The 17,305-nt window shown below is 42.2% G+C and overlaps 1 protein-coding gene across 27 annotated transcripts in view; it reads left to right on the top strand.

Annotated features, from left to right (window-relative positions):
* The window catches only part of dlg2 (discs, large homolog 2 (Drosophila)), a 405,714-nt gene that overhangs the window by 298,554 nt on the left and 89,855 nt on the right, over nt 1-17,305 (top strand). The window contains exon 1 of one of the 27 annotated variants that reach the window (XM_082960268.1): nt 8,118-8,737. The exons of the other annotated variants lie outside the window; for them this stretch is intronic. Within the exon in view, the coding sequence (XP_082816394.1) occupies nt 8,486-8,737 (252 nt within the window). The 5' untranslated portion in view covers nt 8,118-8,485. Of the gene's footprint in view, nt 1-8,117; nt 8,738-17,305 lie in introns of those variants that run through there. 27 annotated transcript variants of the gene reach the window in all.

Raw genomic sequence — 17,305 nt, forward strand, 5'->3', positions numbered from 1 at the left:
TTAAGATGGTTCTAAACTGGAGTATACAATGTGATCACTTGTCTATAAAACATAAAAACTGAGCTACCAGTGCCTCCATGTGGACATCTAATGAAGTGCAAGTGTCTTTCCCCCTCAATGCTCTGCTTAAAAGAAAGAGCAGCAATTGGTATATAAAGACATGCTTGATCTGCCAGACTGCCGCTGGGTCCCCTGTGTCATACTAAAGCTTAGTGTACTGCCAAAGGGTAGGCTATGTTTTTTTATATAATTTCTCAGATATCATACTACCTTAAGCTCGATATCTCTTTCTTTCTGTGCATCTATTGTGAACATTATACTCGTTGAAGAGAATGCCTAGAAAGATCCAGCCATTTAGTAGTTCAGATATAATCTACATTTCTTTCTCTTAGCATGTTGCCTTTGTCCAAAGGCTCTGCTTCCGTGTGACTGCAGTTCGAGTGGCCCAGCACTGTTCAACAGAATGGAACGGCCTCAGTAAATGACCTGTCAGGTTTTGACAGGCTCTTTCACCTGGGTGACTGTTGAGGGGGTCAAATTATTTTTGAGAGGAGTGGCATTGAAGCAGATGGAACTAAGGATCTGCTCATAATTGCCTTTTACTGCATGGTATAAGGAAAAACGTACTAAAGTACCCAAGGGAGGGTGGAGTGAGTCGCCAGATATTCAACAGGATGATATTGTCCAAGATTAATTTGCACATTTATATAAATGAATGAATGAAACGCATGATCTAATAGAAATGATTAGGGCTGTGGCGGTCATGAAATTTTGTCAAGACAAAAACTGTAATGCGGTAGACTAATTGACCACTAATTAACATAAACACGTTTAGCATCTCTACGAGCCTCTACAAGCATAGCCTACAACCCACTGATGCGGACTTTTGGAACATTTTACTTTAAAAAGTCTAATAAATCCATATAATATACCCTACACCAGCACAATAAATCCATGATTTATTGTAGGCAGGTCTAAAGAAACATGATATGAAGAAAATGTAGCCTATTTCAGAAGAACAGAATAGCATATTCTGAGTTGTCCTTGTGTGTTCGGCCCTGATCTGACTATGCCAAATGGCTGTGGGCTACACTAGTTCATTTCGCAGACAAGATTTGCTTATAAATTCCGTGGCATTATTTTATAGCAAGAAGAATACCATTGAACATAGCTGAAATAAATAGAAAGGATATTTTTCCCTAAATATTTCAGAGGGCTATTCTGTGTTGAGTGGTTAACAAAGGGATCATTTGAAACAGGTCCTCCTATATGCTTCATTTAGAGTTATTTGTACATTTTAGTTGTGATACAAACCTTAGGCTGTATGTTTTGACTTCTAATAGGCCTACATTCTAAGGCTGCATAATGCGACTAATGATGATGTTGAAAAAAGTTGCATGAAAGGCAGGGCACTGCTATGTTTCTTGCACAGGCTGCATGCACACACTTCATCAGTCTCTCATTCACAATTTGACAAGCACTTGATAATATTCTTTGCCATCAGACTATTCTCAATGTAATCGGGTCTTTAGACATGTATAGCGAATGGAGGACGCGTTTCCTGTTCATTTTCATGCCAACCAGGTAGGCTACTCCAGTTCTAAAGCAAAGCAATGTGCTTAATATTAGGAAAGTTGAGAAATAAATATAGTAGGCCTAGCCTATATAAAGCTGATGGGGCTCTCTCTTTTTAATAGAGCCCATCAAACCTCCGCTTTATATTAGCTCTCGCTGTACAACAGGTGATCCTATTAGCGCAAACTCTGAATTCCAGGGCATTTGATTTTTCGATGGCATTTGCATTGATGTCAGAGTGATTAGAGGCACAATAGAGCGCTGAGTACCAGGCCATTAGCGACTTGCTATTAACAAGTTTGGTAGGCTACTAATGACCATCAGCGGCATCAGGGCACAGTTTTGGAGAAGCCTAATTACCATGATTCAACAGTCACGTGGAATTTTACAGCGGTCATGACTCGTCACTGCTATTGTGGCGGTCATCATAACAGCCCATCATATGATAAGAAGGACCTGAGTGGTGAAAGCTGTATGGAAGACCTTTTTAAATGTTTCTTGTTTTATCATCTCCTTATTTCATCTTTATTCTAAATGGAATTCCATTAATAATGTCAACTACTATTGGGTAGACTCTACTGTGCAAGTCAAATGCAACTGCATCATCTGTAAACGATTCAACACCAGCTACTGATCAATGAGTCAACAAGTAAAACTTGTGAACAGTCCAACCCCAAAATTCTGGCTGTGTTAGTCCAATGTTTAAAAAAAAAAAATTGTCTTTCACAAACTATGTATAGCTTCAAAACTTTTGTGCCAATCTCATAGACTATCAATCATTGCATCCATAGCTCTATCTATGAATAAGTGTTTACATTTCCCCAGCCCCATCATTCAGTTTAGACCTTCCAAAACAAAGTGAGTCAGGCTGTGGGAAATGATAGATTGTGCCATTAATGGGACAGAGACAGGTCTGACAGGCTTACATTTTGAAGCACTCTCCAGGAGTCTAGACAGGAACCTCAATGTAGCTTAGTCAATTGATCCCGGGTGAAGTTTTCCCTAGGTACATACACTATATATACAGACGTTTGTGGACACCCCTTCAAATGAGTGGATTTGGCTATTTCAGCCAGACCCGTTGTTGACAGGTGTATAGAATCAAGCACACATTCATGCAATCTCCATAGACAAACATTGGCAGTAGAATGGCCTTATTGAAGAGCTCAGTGACTTTCAACGTGGCATTGTCATAGGATGCCACCTTTCCAACAAGTCAGTTCGTCAAATGTATGCCCTGCTAGAGCTTCTCCGGTCAACTGTAAGTGCTGTTATTGTGAAGTGGAAACGTCTAGGAGCAACAATGGCTCAGCCGCGAAGTGATAGGCCACACAAGCTCACAAAATGGTACCACCGAGTGCTGAAGCGCGTAGCATGTAAAAGCAGGTCTGTCTTCGGTTGCAACACTCACTACCGAGTTCCAAACTGCCTCTGGAAGCAACGTCAGCACAATAACTGTTAGTCGGGAGATTCATGAAATGGGTTTCCATGGCCGAGCAGGCACACACAAGCCTAAGATCACCATGAACAATGCCAAGAGTCTGCTGGAGTGGTGTAAAGCTTGCCGCCATTGGACTCTGGAGCAGTGGAAACGCGTTCTCTGGAGTGATGAATCTGGGTTTGGCGGATCCCAGAAAAACGCTACCTGCCGAATGCATAGTGCGAACTGTAAAGTTTGGTGGAGGAGGAATAATGGTCTGGGGTTGTTTTTCATGGTTCAGGCTAGGCCTCTTGGTTCAAGTGAAAGGAAATCGTATCGCTACAGCATACAATGGCATTCTAGACGATTCTGTACATGACAATGCCCTCATGCACAAAAGCGAGGTCCATACAGAAATTGTCAAGATAGGTGCGGAAGAACTTGACTGGCCTGCACAGAGCCCTGACCTCAACCACATCGAACACCTTTGGGATGAATTGGAATGACAACTGCGAGCCAGGCCTAATCGCCCAACATCAGTGCCCGACCTCACTAATGCTTGTGTGGCATCTACTGGAAAGTCTTCCCAGAAGAGTGGAGGCTGTCAAACATCTCATTCCATGATTTTGGAATGAGATGTTCGACGAGCAGGTGCCCATATACTTTGGTCATGTAGTGTATCTAGCACCAGCATCCCCTTCCCCAAATCCGAGCCTTAACCATTAGTGGGGAGAATGTGAAACTGATCCAAGATCATTGTCTAGGAGCAACTTAACCCCACTCCTAGTCACTCTTCACACAACAAGTTAGCTTGCCAAAACAGTGACTCTACTCTGTGAAACAAACTCTCCACAAGGCCTGCAGGGGGCATTGCTGAGCTCTGGCCCGGTTTTGAGACTTGCATTGCTGTCAACCCCACAGGATATTCCCCCAGTACTGATGCTGTCAGACACAGTCAGTGTCCATTCACACTCCTGTCAGCCTCAGAGTGGAAGAGGAGGCCTTCCGCAATGTAATTAAGCCCCCACAAACATTGAGCTGGCAGAGACCGACACCAATGCCTGCAGAAATTATGTAACTCCCACATCTTTAATGGTCAACCTTAACCAAAGAAGCTTCTCAGCTATGGAAGCTGACTTTTTCACCCTTGGTATTGCCACGTGTCACATTGTGAAGTCACGTTTTCTTGACTTTGCTGGGACTGTTCGGCATAAGAAAAAAGTGTAATATGGTAGATAACAGTTTCATAACAGAATTAAAGGTTAAAAATGAGGAACATTTCAGCACTATTTCCGGAGCACTTTTTATTATTACCCTTCAAGCCTAGATTCAGAACCATAACGGCTGCTTTGTGGATAAGGTCCATTATGTGTCCATTCAGTTTAATTTCTAAATCTATAGGTAGACAGAACTTTTTTTTGCCCTTGAGAGGTAAATTGTCTTGCACATATAAAACCATTGGCAATCTAGGAAAGAAAGGTACTAACAAGTACACGATACACCTTCCATAAAAAAATGATGTGAACATACCTGTACATAGCGCACAATATCCAATAGGAAACAACATGTGACGTAAGGCTGACGAGTTATCTGGTTGATGCAACGGCATACTGAGGCTATGTCCTAATTATCACTACTTCATAAATGTGCACTTGTTCACATCCCTTCACTGATTTGAAAGGAAATGACTGGTATAAGAAATATGGTGAAAACTCCCACCAGCCCAATGATTTTAGATTTGTGGGAAATAGTGAAAGAGTTTACATTTCAGGAGAAAGGAGAGAGGTCACTGGTGGGAGGCACCCTGGATATCTGATGAAATCGAGCTGACATAGATCCAGAGTGCAAAGGATTAGTAGTGTAAACAGCAGATTGAGATTAGAGTTGGTCTGCAAAAATGTGTGTGTGTATGTGCATGCATGCATGCATGCATGTTGAGTGGTAGGCTACCTGTATTGGGAAGACACTATAAATGCATTCATTATGTGCTGGTCCATGGAAGTGTTATACCATCAAGTGTACTCTGTAGTTCATGTAATTCACCAAACCTAATCTTGGCCACTTTGATTGCCATATAATCGTATTCTGAAACCAGTATGTTATACTGATATCCATAATGTCCTATCAATGTAGAAACAGAATATCTGATACCTCTCAATGAAATCCAGGATTCAGAGAATCCTCTGTCATGTAGAAGTATTTCTGTCCTGTGTTGTTATCAAGTATTCTGTAGGCTCTGGGTACTCCTACTCCATTGTAGTGCTTATCTCTCAAAGTTGGAGTATGGTGAAGTGGCCTCTAGACACTGATCTTGGGTCAGGTTAGCATTTTCACTACTAATGGGTAAGGTTAGGATTGCCGGAGCCTCAAAGGCTGCCTGGAAAGAAGCCAGTCACCAATGACACCGGGTCTGATTACAGCCTGGTCTCATAGACTAGACTTAACATAGTAAATGTAAACCCGGAACACTAGAAATGAGTATGATATGTTGGTATGTTTACATAAGTCCGATGGTTACTTAAGGCAAAAACGAAAGCAGGGTGGTCGGTCGGGCGTATAGGTTGTGAGTTCAAAATCTCATCAGGGACAACTTCCGCATTTTAGCTAATTAGCAACTGTTCAACTACTTACTACTTTTTAGCGACTTTGTAATTACTTAGCATGTTAGCCCATCATTATATCTTCCTGATTCCTGCTTACAAGCAAAAACTAAAGCAGGAGGTACCAGTGACTCGCTCAATATGGAAGTGGTCAGATGACGCGGATGCTACGCTACAGGACTGTTTTGCTAGCACAGACTGGAATATGTTCTGGGATTCATTCAATGGCATTGAGGAGTATACTGTACCACATCAGTCACCGGCTTCATCAAGAAGTGCATCGGCGACGTTATCCCCACAGTGGCCATACGTACATTTCCCAACCAGAAGCCATGAATTACAGGCAACATCCGCACTGAGCTAAAGGCTAGAGTTGCCGCTTTCAAGGAGCGGGACATTAATCCGGACGCTTATAAGAAATCGCACTATGCCCTCCGACGAACCATCAAACAAAGTGTCAATACAAGTCTAAGATTGAATCCTACTACACCGGCTCTGATGCTCGTCGGATGTTGCAGGGCTTGCAAACTATTACTGACTACAAAGAGAAACCCAGCCGCGAGCTGCCCAGTGACGCAAGCCTACCAGATGAGCTAAATGCCTTTTATGCTCACTTTGAGGAAAACAACACTGAAGCATGCATGAGAGCACTAGCTGTTCCGGACGACTGCGTGATCAAGTTCTCCATAGCCGATGTGAGCAAGACCTTTAAACAGGTCAACATTCACAAAGCCGCAGGGCCAGACGGATTACCAGGATGTGTACTCAAAGCATGCACGGACCAACTGGCAAGTGTCTTCACTGACATTTTCAACCTCTCCCTGACCGAGTCTGTAATACCTACATGTTTCAAACAGACCACCATAGTCCCTTTGCCCAAGAAAGTGAAGGTAACGTGCCTAAATGATTACCGCCCGTAGCACTCACGTTGGTAGCCATGAAGTGCTTTGAAAGGCTGGTTATTGCTCACATCAACACCATCATGCCAAATACCCTAGACCCACTCCAATTCGCAAACCACCCCAACAGAGTCACAGATGACGCAATCTCAAACCTGGACAAAAGGAAACCGTAACATATTGTACGTTTTACTAATTCGTAACATATCGTACGTTTGCAAATTCGTAACATGTAATATGAATTGTAATTCGTAACATATCATACGAAATGGGTGATGGACATCCACAAATGAATACATACCATACGAAACATAACATATCATACTAAATGTGTCTCGCATGACTTTGCTATCACAGTCCCACACAGTATCTGTGGATGTGCTCAGGTTCGCGTCACTCTGTTTCAAAGTTGTAGCAAGGGCACCAAAACAACTGGGAAGTTGAGCCTCATACTTCAATGCTCTTAGTTGTTGTGGAAATTGACCCACAATGCTGTTTATTTTCTGCATCTACATCATATCGCTGAGTCTACCTTTAATCTGGTGTGAAATTTCTGGTAGGGTTTTTGTGGTCGGCTTGTTTTCAACATTTGTGCAGTTGTAGATGTCAGTGTGGGGCATTAATCTGATCGAAAAGCAGCTGGATAGTTTAGCCTGAGTGGTTTAGCATCAATTACTCCATCTAAAGCCCTTCGCTTGTGATTAAATCTGGATTAAACGCTGGAATAAAAAAAATAGACATTTCATTGAATTAGGAAGTGCCAGTGACATTATTCTTGCCAATGCATGAATCATTTGGCCATCTACTTCAATTCTATTAATCATGGAGTGTGTATTGTGGTTGGTCATTGATTGATAGGCTACATGCCTTGTGCTGAGAAGCATTTCAATCTCCACAATGTATTGTCATTGTCCAAATGACAAGAAAAACACATTTTTCTTTATTACCATTTTATGAGATAGCATTTGAAAATCCTACAATGCCATGCAGTCTACCGTATGAATTACAGTCATGCACAGAGAAATATGTATCATTCAAACTACAAGTGACAATGATTCAATCTGGGTTTGATTCAGTCCATGTGTTTCCTGGTGGAGGCGGTTTAGAGGTAGGAATGTTATCAAACCCAGTTAGAAACTCAAGTTGAGAGAAAGACAGAAGCATCTGTAATTGAAAACAGAGAGGCTGTCTCCACCTGAACCAATTTGTAGTGCAGGCTCTGGTCTCAGATTCCCAGCTGTGCGGAGCATAGACTGCTTCTGCCTGGATTCGTGGATGCCGTCATGTTGTGCTGCAGGTTGAGTCATCTATTGACAAAGAGCTACCAGCCAGCACATGGCCAGCAACGCAAAAGATCCTAGCCAGCCCCTTCTCTCTTTGCTCATCTCTGCTTCTCTCTCTCTCTTTTTATCTCTCTAATTCAGCTTTCCTCTCTCTAATTCAGCTTCTCTCTCTCTCTAATTCAGCTTCTCTCTCTCTCTCTCTCTCTCTCTCTCTCTCTCTCTCTCTCTCTCTCTCTCTCTCTCTCTCCCTCTCTCGCTCTCTCTCTCTCTCTCTCTCTCTCTCTCTGTGTTTCATCTCTGCTCTTTGTTATTCTTCCACCTTCTCTCTCTGCCCCTGACCACCCCTTATCTCTCTCTTTCTATATCTCTCTCACACACACAGCTGCTGCTTGGCTGCTGCTGCTGTTGTTGCCTCTCACTCTCCTATCATGCCTGGTCTCTAACAGAAGTACAGGCTCTCTGTCACCACTCACTCACACACATGCACACGCACTCTCTCTCAAAGCAGGGAAACACACACACACACTGCCAACTTAACAGTGTCGTTTGTTAATTTATCATTAGAGGAGTCGAGCATCACCTTGTTCACAGAGCACGGAAGACAAGAAACCTTAAAGAGAGAGGAAAAAAAGAGAGAGGGAGCAAGGGATTGCACGGGGCAGGATATCTGCTGCCTACCTGAACAAACAGCAGAGCTGCTTTGTGGAGATGGACAGAAGGGGCTGTGGAGAGGTGCCATGCTATTGTGGATGGCAGCAGCAACCGCCCCAGGGATACTACTATGGCTCAGCCTCAGGGGGTGCTACTCTGCCCCGGCAGAGGGGCCGTCTTATGGCTAACCGCTCTGAAAGCTTTTGGAGAAGCCCAGGACGCTCTGTGGTCCGCGGCAAAGGAGGCAGCTGTGACCTGTGGTCAGAATGCGGCTGTCCACAGAGTCAGAGCTGGCAGGACCACTACCAGGTAACCAACCATTCATGCATTATGGTCCAGATCAGAGCAGCTCTAAGGGGACCATTAGGATGACAAGATTGAGAAGGGATTTTGTTATATAGCAGTATAGGAGCAAGGGTTAGGTTTGTGTGTGTGTGTGTGTGTGTGTGTGTAAGAGTTTGTGTTCCCCTTGGCTTCGTATGGGAGGGAATGAGTTGCAGTCTCAGCAAACCCACTCATGAGCTAAAGCCGAGGTGCTGAATTTGGATTATACCTTCCCTGTGTAATCTTCAGGTTTCTTGGTTGTTGGCTGGGAGCTGCATAGAGCTGGAGAACTTTACAATATTAAGTAGCTATGCCAATATGCCAACAGGCGTTGTCTTAACAAGAGGACAAAGCCTAAACTAAATGCAGCTAGGAATCATTTTAAGTCAGATGTTCATCTGAATCATTACTCTGTTTTACTGTGTTTTCTAAAAACGAGGCTTCTGTGAGGTTTGCCTCAGAGAGTGACGCAAGCTGTAGGCAGATAGATGGGTAAAGTCGCTGACCTTGAGCTTGGTTCAGTTTAGTTTTTCCCCACTAATGGTTAGAGTTTGGGGAGGGGAAGCTGATCCTAGATCTGTGCCTAGCGGAAACTTCACCCCAGAGCAGGCAGATACCCAGTAGGCATCACATCTAAAATGATGTGTGAGTTAAGGATGCGCTGTTCAAAAGATGCACTCTTGCATAATATGTGAATGTAGCAATGCTTTCTCCTCCCAGTCCATTAGCTTGGTGATGTTAAAGTGAATAGCTATACTCAGCAAAAAAAGAAATGTCCCTTTTTCAGGACCCTGTCTTTCAAAGATAATTCGTAAAAATCCAAATAACTTCACAGATCTTTATTGTAAAGTGTTTAAACACTGTTTCCTATGCTTGTTCAATGAACCATAAACAATTAAACAACATGCACCTGTGGAACGGTCATTAAGACACTAACAACTTACAGATGGTAGGCAATTAAGGTCACAGTTATGAAAACTTAGGACACTAAAGAGGCCTTTCTACTGACTCTGAAAAACACCAAAAGAAAGATGCCCAGTTTCCCTGCTCATCTGCGTGAACGTGCCTTAGGCATGCTGCAAGGAGGCATGAGGACTGCAGATTTGGCCAGGGCAACACATTGCAATGTCCGTACTGTGAGATGCCTAAGACAGCGCTACAGGGAGACAGGACGGACAGCTGAACGTCCTCGCAGTGACAGACCACGTGTAACAACACCTGCACAGGATCGGTACATCCGAACATCACAGCTGCGGGACAGGTACAGGATGGCAACAACAACTGCCCGAGTTACACCAGGAACACACAATCCCTCCATCAGTGCTCAGACTGTCCGGAATTGGCTGAGAGAGGCTGGACTGAGGGCTTGTAGGCCTGTTGTAAGGCAGGTCCTCACAAGACATCATCGACAACAACGTCGCCTATAGGCACAAACCCACCGTCGCTGGACCAGGCAGGACTGGCAAAAAGTGCTCTTCACTGACGAGTCGAGGTTTTGTCTTACCAGGGGTAAGCGTTTATCGTTGAAGGAATGAGCGTTACAACGAGGCCTGTACTCTGGAGCAGGATCGATTTGGAGGTGGAGGGTCCGTCATGGTCTGGGGCGGTGTGTCACAGCATCATCGGACTGAGCTTGTTGTCATTGCAGGCAATCTCAACGCTGTGCGTTACAGGGAAGTCATCCTCCTCCTTCATGTGGTACCCTTCCTGCAGGCTCATTCTGACATGACCCTCCAGCATGACAATGCCACCAGCCATACTGCTTGTTCTGTGCGTGATTTCCTGCAAGACAGGAATGTCAGTGTTCTGCCATGGCCAGCGAGGAGCCCGGATCTCAATCCCATTGAGCACGTCTGGGACCTGTTGGATCGGAGGGTGAGGGCTAGGGCCATTCCCCCCAGAAATGTCCGGGAACTTGCAGGTGCCTTGGTGGAAGAGTGGGGTAACATCTTACAGCAAGAACTGGCAAATCTGGTGCAGTCCATGAGGAGGAGATGCACTGCAGTACTTAATGCAGCTGGTGGCCACACCAGATACTGACTGTTACTTTTGATTTTAACCCCCCCTTCGTTCAGGGACACATTATTCCATTTCTGTTAGTCACATGTCTGTGGAACTTGTTCAGTTTATGTCTCAGTTGTTGAATCTTGTTATGTTCATATAAATATTTACACATGTTAGGTTTTCTGAAAATTAACGCAGTTGACAGTGAGAGAACTTTTCTTTTTTTGCTGAATTTTTCTGTGATATAGTGTGTTTGCATGACTCATGTGCGTGTGTGTGTGCAGGCCCGCGTCTTTGTGACACACACACACACACACACACACACACACACACACACACACACACACACACACACACACACACGGATTTTGGCATTTTTAATGGGTCCACATATGAATCATTGATATAAATAAATCTTAATTATACACAGATAATAATCACAGAAACTGCAGCATTATTTCTCGGGCTGCTCTGTGTTTACACTTTGGCAAGCCTGCTATCTGCACCATAAGCTTTTTTACATGTCCTAACATCTTTTTAAATCTAAACTTCTGAATGAGACCATGTCATTTAATGGTATTGGCAAACAGGGTTCAATGTCTTTTGCTCCCAGGTGCAGTATTGTAGTGTATTGACCAAGGTTATTAAAGAGAGGAATGAGACTGATTGTGGTTCTCACTTCCTGAGCGGAGAAGTGGCACAATCTCAGTGAGTAAAACTGGCTGAAAAGACGTAATTTCAATGACATAACTGGTTGAAATGATGTCTTTTCAACTATACTGATCAAAAATATAAATGCAACATGCAACAATTTCAAACGATTTTACTGAGTTACAGTTCATGTAAGGAAGTCAGTCAATTGAAGTAAATGAATTAGGCCTTAATCTATGGATTTCACATGACTGGGCAGGGGCACTTGGGAGCCATGCCCAGCCAATCAGACACAAAAGGGCTTTATTACAGACAGAAATACTCCTCAGTTTCATCAGCTGTCCGGGTGTCTGGTCTCAGACCATCCCGCAGGTGAAGAAGCCGGATGTGAAGGTCCTGGGCTGGCGTGGTTACACGTGATCTGCGGTTGTGAGTCCGTTTGGGCATATTGCCAAATTCTCTAAAATGACGCTGGAGGTGGCTTATGGTAGAGAAATTAACATAAAATTATTTGGAAACAGCTCTATTGGACATTCTTGCAGTCAGCATGCCAATTGCACGCTCCCTCAAAACTTGAGACATCTGTGGCATTGTGTTGTGTGACAAAACTGCACATTTTAAAGAGCGGCCTTTCATTGTCCCCAACACAAGGTGCACCTGTTTAATGATCATGCTGTTTAACCAGCTTCTTGATATGCCACACCAGGTGGATGGATTGCCTTGGCAAAGGAGAAATGCTCACTAACAGGGATGTAAACAAATGTGTGCACAAATTTGAGAGCTTTTTGTGCAAATGGAACATTTCTGGGATCTTTTATTTTGGCTCATGAAACATGGGACCAACACTTTATATGTTGTGTTTATATTTTTGTTCAGTATAGTAAAGGGTCAGTGTTGGAGTTCCCTATGGGAAAAATTGGTCTAAAACAGTGTCAGATATGACACTGGTTGTCTATTTGTCATTGACAAATAAGGCACTATGCCATAACATAAATATTCAAACCATAACAAATATAACTTCCCAATTCCAAATACATAACCAATCTTGGTAATTACAATGGGATCATGCGTGACGTCTAGTAAAGGTTTGCTTTAAACCTTTATGCAATGCATGCTTACTGGTCCGATGAATAATGTTTGTGCAACCGTAGCACGACTGAAATTGCCATGGGGATGTGTGCCAAGAGCAAATAATGTCGGAACATCCATCAACAAGGCTACAGTATTTCAATGAGGCAATGCAGCACTCGAGTTTTACTAGGGTTTCCCGTTGATATATGGAGCTGAACAGAGAATGGTTGCATCCCAAATGGGACCTTTTTTCTCTGTATCACTAATCTCTCATTTGCTATATTGTCCTCTCCTCTTTTACTGTGCTCCACTCTCATTTCATCTCTACTCCTCTCTCTACCCCTGAATCCCAAATCACCCCCTACCCAGCAAACCAAAATTGGTTCTGTGAAAGTTCCCAGAACATTTGTTAGGTTACGGCAAATCTTGTCATAGCACAAAAACTGTCTAGTTGTGCTGATGATTATACAATGTATAAAACATTCGCCTGTCGTTGCAGGAACGTTCCCAGAACACATTTAGTCAGTTTTCTAAAGGTTCTCAGAATATTTCATTAGGTTGTGGGAACAGTATGGTGGGAAAATTGTGGGGACATCACATTTGTTATGACAAATATCTTAAGTTTGGGGTAACTTTGTGGTGATATGACAAGATACAGTTTGTTCCCAAAACACAAAACTGTCCAGTTGTGCTGATGATTACAATGTTTCTATTAGGTTGAAAAAAAACATTCACCTGATGTTAAAAGTTCCTAAAATATTTCTTTAAGGTTGTGGGAACATTGTGGGGATATGACACGAGATCAGTCCAGTTGTGATGACATTCTTGTAAATGTTTTTATATGTGTGCACAAAACATTCTCTCAATGTTCTTTGAATGTTATTCCTATGCTCCCAGAATGACAAAATGACATGTTGAACAGCACATTAATGTTTCTTTAATGTGTTAGTGTTGTCTTACTGGTGAGGAAGTTTATTGTACAACAATCCATGTAGAAACACATGACAATGTATTAGACATTTATTGTACATACACTACTGTTCAAATGTTTGGGGTCACTTAGAAATGTCCTTGTTTTTGAAAGAAAAGCAAAAATGTTTGACCATTAAAATAACATCAAAATGATCAGAAATACAGTATAGACATTGTTAATGTTGTAAAGGACTATTGTAGCTGGAACAGCAGATTTTTTATGGAATATCTATATAGGCGTACAGAGGTCCATTATTAGCAACCATCACTCCTGTGTTCCAATGGCACGTTGTGTTAGCTAATCCAAGTTTATCATTTTAAAAGGCTAATTGATCATTAGAAAACCCATTTGCAATTATGTTAGCACAGCTGAAAACTGTAGTGCTGATTAAAGAAGCAATAAAACTGGCCTTCTTTAGACTAGTTGAGTATCTGGAGCATCAGCATTTGTGGGTTCGATTACAGGCTCAAAATGGCTAGAAACAAAGACTTTCTTCTGAAACTCGTCAGTCTATTCTTGTTCTGAGACATGGAGGCTATTCCATGTGACAAATTGCCAAGAAACTGAAGATCTCGTACAACGCTGTGTACTACTCCCTTCAAAGAACAACGCAAACTGGCTCTAACCAGAATAGAAAGAGGAGTGGGAGGCCTAACTGAGTAAGAGGACAAGTATATTAGTGTCTAGTTTGAGAAACAGATGCCTCACAAGCCCTCAACTGGCAGCTTCATTAAATAGTACCCACAAAACACCAGTCTCAACGTCAACAGTGAAGAGGCGACTCTGGGATGCTGTTTGGCATCTGTGTTGGCTCTAAGATAATTTACCACCAGCTGTCTCTGTGCTGTGGTGGGCCTGAAAACCAGATTGGAATTTTACAAAAATACATTTGGCACTTAAATTCTTTAGCTGTTTGAAAACCAATTTCTCCATAATTTTGTTAAGAATAGGTTGGAGATTGGCCGGAAATTGCTAAAAGATGAAGATTCTAGATTACTTTTCTTCAGAAGGGGATTCACCATATCAGTTTTTAGTTCAGTGGTGAAGATACCTGTGTACAGGGAGTGAGGTTTGGGTTGCCGAGGGTTGTTACTAACTCCAAAGCGCTCACACATCACTGTACCCGAGAGTGGGTCGGCCTTCCTTAGTTCATCGGAGATTAAATCAGTGGTACGTTTTTATTTTATAAGGCCGTATTGAGACAGCTCCAATTAAAACTATTGCCTGCGCTCACATGATTGTGTTTGTTGAGGCCGGTACAGAGCTAGGGAAAAAAGCTTTCCAGTTCTCTACGCCTTCTGGTTGGAATGCGCTTCAAAAGGTCCTGAAATTACACAGGCTTGTCCCTTTAAATTAGTTGAAAGCTAGCCTAAACACTATGATGGAAAATTAAGTGGGGGGGGGGGGGGGGGGGGGGGGGGCTGTCAATGTTTTGACCCCTAGTTGCGCCACACTTTCCCAAAAGATCTTGCTGTTCAATGTGTAAATGTATGTTTTTTAAACTGTAGTGCTTTGTGTTTTATGTTGTAAATGTGTGTACAACTTTGTGTGCTGTATTGTGGCTAGGTCTCTCTTGTAAAAGAGATTGTCAATCTTGTTATACTGTAGGTGTCTCAGATGACATCTCCTTTACTGTTAGCGGGACGTTCCAGTAATGTTTTCTCAGAAACAATTTCATTGAATCGAGACATGATTGCTGAAGAATGTTTATGGAGCGTTATTGGAACAATCATGTCATAACATCCCACTATACCTTTATGAGAGCATTTTTGGGAATATTCCCTGCCTGTTGTTATGGGTGTTTTTCTCCATCAACATTAGCAGAACGTTACCGTAATGTTTTCTCAGAACCATTTCTGTTGCTTTCACATTTTGTTGCGGCAATGTCCTAAAAACATTACTGTTAAATTGTGTTATTACATTACCTGGAAACCTAATGAGAATGTTCTGTGGTGGTTGTTACAAATTTTGTGCACAAAATGTTTGTGAACGTTAGAAGAACATTCTAAGGATATTTCATTAAAATCATTTTCTCCCCAAAAATGTTTTCATCAAAAACATTTGAATGTTTTTGGGATGTTACCTTCCTAATGTAAGAAAACCCTAACTAGAACTTAATGGGAATCTTAGCTAATGTTCTGGGAAGGTTCCCTGTTTGCTGGGTAGACTCTCCTCCCCGGGCACTCCTGAAGGGATTGGATTAGTGTAAGCAACAGTACTTATTTCACCTTGTCTTCTGATGGGCTTACCCTTATCCAAGGGGGCAGCAGGTAGTCTAGTGGTTAGAGCGTTGGGCCAGTAACCGAAAGGTTGCTAGATCGAATCCCAGAGCTGACATGGTAAAAATCTGTCTTTCTGCCCCACTGTTCCTAGGCCGTCATTGTAAATAAGAATTTGTTCTTAACTGACTTGCCTAGTTAAATAAACATGAAAAAAAAGTCAAATCCAAGAGGGACTACACTGATTTGGGACTACCTTTCTCTTCCCACCATCATTTAAACCATTCTCCAAGACCGACCACAACTTTGTTTCTTTGCTGCAACCTTGATATAGCTCTCCCTCTATTTCCCCCTCTCTCAATCTCTCTCTTGTTCTCCTTCTCTTTATCTGCTTTTGTTGTTGACTGTTTTTACATGTGAACAAATTCTTGTAAATTATAGATTTGTTATTTCTATGCATGGGGCACTACACATAGAGAAGTTCACCCTTAAATTATTGAGCAAAAATGAACTGGAGCACGAGGCTGCACTGAGAAATTGGAGTACAGGGTTCTCAACATCCCATACTAAAGTAACAGCTTAAGATATGTCTGACAGGATAAAGTTTCCCCTTTGTTATTTTTTGATCAGCACCAGCGGACATGACATGTGCAGTGCAGTGCCTTCAGAAAGTATTCACATCAGTTGGCTTTTTGCACATTTTGTTGTGTCACAGCCTAAATTTAAAATAGATACAATTTAGACTTTTTTTTGTCACTGGCCTAATGTCAACGTGGAATTATGTTTTTATTTTTTTGGACAAATGAATTAAAAATGAAAAGCTGAAATGTCTTGAGTCAATAAGTGTTGAACAACTTTATGGCAAGCCTAAATAAGTTCAGGAGTAAAACGTTGCTTAACACGTCACATTTTAAGTTGCATGGACTCACTCTGTGTGCAATAAAAGTGTTTAACATGATTTTTGAACGACTACATCATCTCTGTACCCCACACATACAATTATCTGTAAGGTCCCTTAGTCAAGCAGTGAATTTCAAACACAGATTCAACCACAAAGACCAGGGAGGTTTTATAATGCTTCGCAAAGAAGGGCACCTGTTGGTAGATGGGTAAAAATAAAGAAAGCTGACATTGAATATCCCTTTGAGTATGGTGGTTATTAATTACACTTTGGATGGGGTATCAATGCACCCATTCTCTACAAAGATACCGGTGTCCTTCCTAACTTAGTTGTTGGAGAGGAAGGAAACCTCTCAGGGATTTCACCAGGCCAATGGTGACTTTAAAACAGTTACAGAGTTGAATGGCTGTGATAGGAGAAAACTAAGGATGGATCAACAACATTGTAGTTACTCCACAATACTAACCTAAATTGACAGAGTGAATAGAAGGAAGCCTGTACAAAATAAAAAAATATTCCAAAACATGCATCCTGTTTGCAACAAGGTTCTAAAGTAATACTGCAAGAAATGTGGCAAACCAATTCACTTTTTGTCCTGAATACAATGTGTTATGTTTGGGGCAAATCCAATACAACACATTACTGAGTACCACTCTCCATATTTATCAGCATAGTGGTGGCTGCATCATGCTATGGGTATGCTTGTAATTATTAAGGGCTGGGGAGTTTTTCCA

This window comes from Salmo salar, chromosome 13 (genome assembly GCF_965601325.2).
Source record: "Salmo salar chromosome 13, fSalSal1, whole genome shotgun sequence".
In the NCBI taxonomy this organism is placed as follows: Eukaryota; Metazoa; Chordata; class Actinopteri; order Salmoniformes; family Salmonidae; genus Salmo; species Salmo salar.